Genomic DNA, 7,976 nt, shown 5'->3' with positions numbered 1-7,976 from the left:
TAATATACTCTCACATGGCATTAGAAAAATCCACATGCAAAATTCCCACAATTGCAATTAGATTACAGCCAGTTGATTTTCCGAACTTTGCAGAAATCCTGGCTACAAATTGTACTATTTAATATCAGCATTGTTTTTCAAAAATTGCAAACATGAAATTTTCAGAATTTATAGTATTAGATATTGGTAACAGTGTAGAATGAAATATCCCGGGTTTGCTTCCTTCTAGCTAATAGTAATAGTACAGTGTTGACCTGAAATATAGTATTTACCGGTATTTATAACCAGGGTTTCCCCCAGCATCCTGACTATATAGCCTCATTTTTGTGCTCACTGTCTACTTCTGCTCTTTTTTTTTTTTTTTTAAACTTTCTCTAAACTCTTTACTCATCTTTAAAAAGAGACTTTCTTTGGAGGAGGTTTTAAAATGAAAGAATATCATTCTTGATTAAGAGAAACACACTTTTTGTGTTCCCCCCACCACCACCATTACTGCCTCAGAAGAAAGGTTTCATGCTAGGTAACAACATGTGAGTAGTTAATTCCTTTGACAATATTGGTATTGTAAACAGAAATTTATGATAAAAATGTAGTAATGAAAAAAATAGGTTACTTAATAATGTCCTGTTAGTATAGGCTAAATTGTGATTAGGAGGGTAAAACTTGGTTCGGTGAAGTGTTAGATGCTTGCTTTTCCACATTGGCTTCCAATCAGGGATCCTTTTTGATTTTATTTAGAATAATGCTGATAAAAATATATTTATCAATTTGAGAACAGCTTGGTTCAGTCCCTGTCTTTCCTAAATACTTTGGCACACACATGCACACACATGTACACACACACGCTATAGTGAGAAAAGTCCATTTATGTGGTTGTGTAAAAATATCTCTTGCTGCTTTGAGCTTTAATTTCTTGGATAAAGAGTATCATCCTTAGTGCTGGGTTTCCATTTAAGTAAATACTTTATTCACTGAAGTAGTGCTTTTAAAAATAATGTGATTACGATATGAATAGGATCAGCAGTATAAATTAATAATCATATTGCTTTTTGTAGAAGATGACATGGCTGGTTTGGAGTTTTCCTCTAGTCTAGTTTTCTGAGAAAATAGGGAATTTCAGCATCCTAATGTAAGTTATTATGTGAAGGATTTCACATTCTTGAAAATAAAATGGCAAAACTAATTTTTACCAAGAATTTGTACAACTATAAGATGATAGAGAGTATTGCTTGACTTAGGTGAATGTCACATAAAGCCAAGTTTTTAGGGCCATTAGTGGCTTCCAGCCGAAAGTGGCATTATGAAGACAACAACGGTCTATTAGAACCTCTTAGGGAGCTGTTCTGAAGTGCAGTAAGCTTCCAATAGATGCTCCACCCTACCTCCAGATGAGCCTGCTTTTCTTGGGGATCCCCCTTGGTACACTCTTAGCTCTTAAAATTGGTAGCAGTGTGAGCCGTGCTGCTCAGGTGCAGTTATGCTTTTATTTCCTGGTTTGCATGTACACATACCCATCCACCCCTAGTTTAGGATGAGAGGAGGTAAGAGCTAGTTAGGTTTGTAGTGCCAACCTGGCTTAAATTAAATTTCCTGGCTTGAATTTCTTATTTTGGTTATCACTTTGCCCACTAGGTGTTATAACACCTATCACTTCTGAAATACAAAATTATTTTTAATATAATTTAACGACCTGTGTGAATACATTAAAACAGTTCATGTGGCTTAAAATTATATGGGAAGAACATACCTTACTGAAAGTTTTTTGAAGATTATTGTATTAGAAGCATTATATATCTGAAAGCATACCATTAGTGAATGTTATATTTTCTGTATCATAATTATTTTTAGCATATCTCTGTTGATAATTTATGTGTGTATTAGTGTCGCCCATTGTCTGGCTATATGATCTTTCAGCTAAGTCCATCCTTTGCAGATGCTTTTACTGACTCTGCTATCAGTGCTAAAGTGAATGGTGAACACAAAGAGAAGGACCTGGAGCCCTGGGATGCAGGTGAACTCACTACCAATGAGGAACTAGAGGCTTTGGAAAATGATGTAGTAAGTGAAGTCTTTTTGCTTAGCATCAGACTGTGGTCATGTGATGTGGTGTGACATCTTATCATTTGGTTTTAATTTAAGTATGTTGTCATCATTGTAGTGGATATATTTAAAGCAGCAGTTTTGTCTAAATAGAGACACAAACCCCCCCCCCCCCCCCCCCCCCGGGCAAAAAATACAGACAAATGTTTCTTTGGGATGCTTATGAATGATTTCCACATTTTTAAATAAATCAGAATAAGCAACTTAGAAATTTAAGTTGCAAAGCATGGGAAACTGGAAATACTGGCATGTTTTGCTTCGAATGCTTTATAGAATAAGGCAGCCTAAGGAAATTAGCATCTTAATTATCTCTTGACCTTACCTAGAGGTACGACTCTTGGGCTTCTTGTCTGAGGAAGAGGTACTCAATATTATTAACATGCATCGTTAAGTTACATTAGAAATAAAGCAGTAAGTAGATTTCTTGGTCTTAAAATTAGGATCATTCTCCACAAAAATCTGCTATTTCTAAAAGCTTTTTAGTGTATATTATTTTTACTTTTCCCTTAACACATCATCTATAAATCGAACGCTTAGTAGTAAAGACTATCATTAGGATTCTATAAATTATGTTTCTAAGGTAGAGAGAGAGAAAGCAAAGTCTCTTGCCAAAAACGAGTGTTTAGGTAGCAAAATTTGAATTGGATGAAGAACCTTTCATTGAATATTGTGAAGTCTTTATAACAAATCTGTTTTTAATGTTTAAGTCCGGCTATAAAACTGAAAATACATAGGCAACACATCATTATTCATTTTCAGACTTTAAAGAATCCGATATAACCTAATGTGGAGGTTCTCAGGTCTCTGCACCACATCACCTATGTAGGATACGAAGCAGGTACTCCTTTTTTACTGATAGTGAGGTGGATAAACCCATAAGTTGCCAGAGAGCATTCTGGCAATATTTATAAAAGTTTAAAATACACCTACAGTTGGTCTCACTTCTGAGAATTTGTTGTATCCATAAGACATGCAAATAAGGATGTGTAAGGATGTTTTTTGCAGCATTATCTCTTGATAGTAAAAAATTGGAAACATCCTGTCCATCAGTAGGGTATGGGTTAAATAGATTTATTGTATCTCCTTTCAGTTGAAACACTGTATTTCCACTAAAAAGAATGGTATTCTGATATGGAAAGTTATTCAAGACTTATTAAAAGACCAAGTTACAGAACAAGAAGATCCTCTTTGAATTAAAAAGGAGCTTGATCTAACTGATTATGTTCTTAATGAATCCATAGAGTGCGTCTGGAATTATGCCCGAGAAGTTAATAGTGGTTAACTATTGTGGCTGGATTTTGCTATTACAGATGATAGATACTGTCAATGTAAGATATTGATTGTACTTGAATTAAAGAACACAAATACTTTGTCATTTTGAAAAATTAACTTTATTTTCTTCTAGTCTAATGGATGGGATCCCAATGATATGTTTCGATATAATGAAGAAAATTATGGTGTAGTGTCTACATATGATAGCAGTTTATCTTCATATACGTAAGTTTAAAAAATTCGCTTGTATTTAGTACATTTGTCTTTGATTTTCATCGACTTACATTAGGATATTGAATAAATTTTTCTGTTGGATTTTTTTTTTATTTTACTTTAAGAGGGGGAGGGGGCGGGGCCAGAGTGACAGGGAGAGAGGGAATCTTAAGCGGGCTCCATGCCCAGTGTGGAGCATGACACAGTGCTTGATCTCACAACCCTGAGATCATGACCTGAACTGAAATCAAGAGTTGGATGCTTAACCAACTGAGCCATTCAGGTGCCCCTCTGTCAGATTTTTTTTTTTTTTAAAGATTTTATTTTTTATTTATTTGACAGAGACAGAGACAGCCAGCGAGAGAGGGAACACAAGCAGGGGAAGTGGGAGAGGAAGAAGCAGGCTCATAGTGGAGGAGCCTGATGTGGGGCTCGATCCCATAACGCCGGGATCACGCCCTGAGCCGAAGGCAGACGCCGCTGTGCCACCCAGGCGCCCCTCCCCTCTGTCAGATTTTAAGTTAAACAATTGTGTGAAAGAATTAATCCTGTTACTACTTAAGCTGATAAATTCTCATTAAAACGGGGTAAATGTAGCTTAGTTTACCTATATTCTAATTTTATGTTCTAGATAGATTTTGGTTTTGGTTTTTTTTGTTTTGTTTTGTTTTGTTTTTTTACATTGTAAAAACTTTCAGTTTGCAAGTGTAGGTGTTATGGGAGAATAGTCAATTTAACCAGTTTAGGAAATGTTATATTCCTCTAGGGAAAAGTGAAACAAAAAAAATTTCTAATTTGGTTTATACATGAGTAGATCACTGTAATTTTATATTTTTATCAGTCCTTCAAACTCTCTCAATTCTCTTAATAGTTGATTGGAACAGATATATAAACCGTGACTTTAAATTTCCTTTTTTTTTTTCCCTCGTGTTTCAGGGTACCCTTAGAAAGGGATAACTCAGAAGAATTCTTAAAACGAGAAGCAAGGGCAAACCAGTTAGCAGAAGAAATTGAATCAAGTGCTCAGTACAAAGCCCGGGTGGCCCTGGAAAATGATGATAGGAGTGAAGAAGAAAAATACACAGCCGTTCAGAGAAATTCCAGTGAACGTGAGGGCCACAGCATAAACACTAGGTATTTAAAGGAAATCATGATGCAGTATTTTGGATACACAACTCAAGGTCTGTGTGAGAAGGTGTATTATTATTATTATATTTCATCTTCCTTTAATGTAGCTTAGATAGAGAATGCAAGTGGAATTGGTTTTATTAGAGAAAAGATTATAGTAATTTTGGAAAGTATTGTTTGAGCATCAGCTCTATGAAGCCAAGCGTTGGAAGTACAGTGATGAGCGAGCCCAGGTTTGGAAGAGCTACTTAAAGAAGAGTGATCAGATGGGGGAATGGTGCACAGAACATAATAGCAGTTCACTAGGATTTGCTAGATTAGAGGTGTGTCCAGAGTGAGAAAGAACTAGCATGTAACCAGTGAGGTCAGAGAACACTTCACAAACGAGGTGACATTTTATGATAGGATAGTAGCCCTGTCTGCTGCCCAAAAGAGAAGTAAGAGGCATTCCTTGCATGATGAAAAGACACGTGAAAGAACCTGGCCAACCGAGGATAAGGCTGGTTGTTTCATACATCTGGAATAAAGGGTGATGTTGAGGGTGCAGTGGTGGCAGCCGGTGATAGAAACCGAGGTAGTGAAGGGTTTGTGTCCTGTTAAAGAGCACCCTGTAGGCAGAGGATGGTGTGAACGAACTCTAGGACATCTGAGAATTGGCTGAAACAAGGAGACCAGTTAGTGTATTGAAATTGTTCAAGTGTGAGAACTTGGTAACCATCTAGGCCAGGGCTGGTGAGAGAAAGGTTAGAAAAACCATGGGTGAGCCTGAGGTTTATTCAATAACTAAGTTGATTGATATTTGTACTGATAATGGAGTTAGAAAACAGAGCAAATTTGAGGGGAGATAGAGTGAGCCCTTTGTTAAATTTATCGCATTTGAGGGGCTTGCAGGTCTTTGATTCATTTATTCGTAAATGTGTTGAGAAACATCTACATACCTGGAAGAGTAAGATATAAATTCTTTCTTGAAGACATAGCTTAGAGTCTGATGGTTTGAATTAAAGTGTTGTTCAGTGGGAGATGTTGAGACTGTGGGACTGGCAGTGTGGATTTAGGATGTGTCAGCATTGCTGATATTGAATGAAAAAAAAAACCAACGAATAGCCACAAAGAGAAGCGATCCAAGAGAAAACAAAGTAGAGAAAGCCAAGGACAAAGAAAGTTTCAAGAAAACAGGCCATATTTGATAGACTCAGCCATTTAGAGGCGAAGTAGGATGAGAATGAACACAAATCTGTTAAACTTTTGCTTAGGAGGAGAATCTGAGAGAAAGAAAAGGCCAGAGGCTAGACCTCAGGGTAACATGGAATAATTACGGGTGTTTGGGAGTGAGACATTTTGGTTTAGTGTTTAACCTTTTTATAACAAGCCTTCACTTCTGCCTAAATTACTTTTGGATTTGTTTCATTGGCCTGGTATCTCTTAGGATAAAATGATTTAGAGGATCTCTTATTTTCAGGGAAAATAAATATATTCCTCCTGGACAAAGAAATAGAGAAGTCATATCCTGGGGAAGTGGGAGACAGAATTCACCGCGTATGGGCCAGCCTGGATCGGGCTCCATGCCGCCAAGATCCACCTCTCACACTTCAGATTTCAACCCGAATTCTGGTTCAGACCAAAGAGTAGTTAATGGAGGCAAGTATTTTGACCAAATTTGTCAATGTCCTTGATCAAATAAATAGTTTTCTGAATATTTAAGTTTAACATAATTGGTAAGAGCATGCACACCTTCAGTGATTTCTGTGGAGTAGCTTTTACTTCAAATCTATTTAAAATTTGCCTTTGTGGATATCAAATTAGTAAAATTAGTGTAAGTCATTGGCATATATGGTATTTAGTGTGGTGAAATACTCATGTATTAAGATAAAGTGCTAAATTTAACCAAAGACAGTTCACTTGGCCAAAAAAACACTCCACATATAACGAAATTGGAAACTTTGGGTAGGTTCTCAATTTTAAAAACTCTGGATGATAAAATTACTTAAACATAGTTTATATGGAAAATCCTAGTCTGTGTGAAACACTCAGTGGCTAATATAGATTAATTTTCATTAACCATTTGCACATTTATATTCTTACTTCAAGAAAGGATTTCGAGGTAACTTGCTATACAAGACATGGCCAAGAGTCAAGTGAAGATGAGGAAAGAAGTGTGCTTAAAAAACAATAAAAACAACTCTTAGTTGAAGGGTGGATATTGCAGTTTACCATAAGTACAGTGAAAGAGACTTGCATCTTTAATAGGAAGATACTTTTCTGCTCTACCTCTAAGTCCAAGATCGAATATAGCTCATCGGTCATGGATCTTTCATATGAGTCAGGGATACTGGACTGCAGTACTATAGGCAATATGGAAATATCATAGTGGTACTGTGTTCCTAACCTAGGGAACAAAATGGACATTCGGTTCAAGATATTTAGGTTCAGAAAGTTAGAAAAGTAGAGAACACTAAGTTTCCAATTTCAGTTGTTTCTGTTGAGTCTTTCTCCAGAATTCCTCTCCAAATAAACACTCTTGAGTATTTTCTGTACTTAGTATTGGGGGTGAAATGTCTTTGCTCACTGAGTAAAGAATTTTAGTTCATGAACAGAATTTTTCAAGTAAAAAACCTGAAGGGGGCTAGGAAATGTATGATACTCAAGTGTGTGGAACCCTGTGGAGAGGAGACCTGGACTGTTTCTTTCCTAAGATTAAGGTAAGTGATATGTAAAGTTACACATTAGCTGTATCTTGACCTGTGCATATCCATCAAAGTCAGTTTATTTGGTGATGACTGCTCTATAGTTGCACTGTTTATTAAGCAGTCACTTAAATAAGTGTTTAACTGCATAAATTATTTAGCAGGTCCCCCCACTTTTTCTAATTTGATAAGATTAAAATGTTATTTGAAAAGGCAATGGATCTTAACCTTTGTCACTCCTGTGACTCTATAAAGAATAGAAGTAATGTTTTATTTCTACTAAGTGGACTTGCTTAATGAGATTTCAAACTAAATTTTACCTTCAAGTGCAAACTAGATGAAAATCACAGATGGTTATATAAAAACCAGCATTTTTAATGGGATATAATAGCTGCTGCTTATTCTCATATTTCAAAAGCTAGAACTAGTATAGTAAGTAATCTTATTCCTGAGTTTCGTGATTTATTGTGTGAAATTATCTAGTTTATATTATACTCCTTTTAATAATTGGTTATTGAGAAACAGTTACAGAAGCAGGATTAATAGGAAAGTCTTAACTGTCTTCTTCAATAGTATGTG

General features: G+C 36.0%; 1 protein-coding gene across 7 annotated transcripts in view; it reads left to right on the top strand.

Annotated features, from left to right (window-relative positions):
- Positions 1-7,976, top strand: part of ATXN2 (ataxin 2) — a 107,576-nt gene that overhangs the window by 60,940 nt on the left and 38,660 nt on the right. For all 7 annotated transcript variants that reach the window (XM_034672406.1, XM_034672405.1, XM_034672404.1 and 4 more), the window contains exons 6-9: positions 1,934-2,058; positions 3,506-3,597; positions 4,522-4,719; positions 6,173-6,351. In XM_034672406.1, coding sequence (XP_034528297.1) covers positions 1,934-2,058; positions 3,506-3,597; positions 4,522-4,719; positions 6,173-6,351 — 594 coding nt within the window. The remainder of the gene's footprint in view (positions 1-1,933; positions 2,059-3,505; positions 3,598-4,521; positions 4,720-6,172; positions 6,352-7,976) is intronic.

This window comes from Ailuropoda melanoleuca, chromosome 12, assembly GCF_002007445.2.
Source record: "Ailuropoda melanoleuca isolate Jingjing chromosome 12, ASM200744v2, whole genome shotgun sequence".
Taxonomy (NCBI): domain Eukaryota; kingdom Metazoa; phylum Chordata; class Mammalia; order Carnivora; family Ursidae; genus Ailuropoda; species Ailuropoda melanoleuca.
Note: the sequence above shows the minus strand (reverse complement) of the source record. Positions and strands in the feature narration are given on the sequence as shown.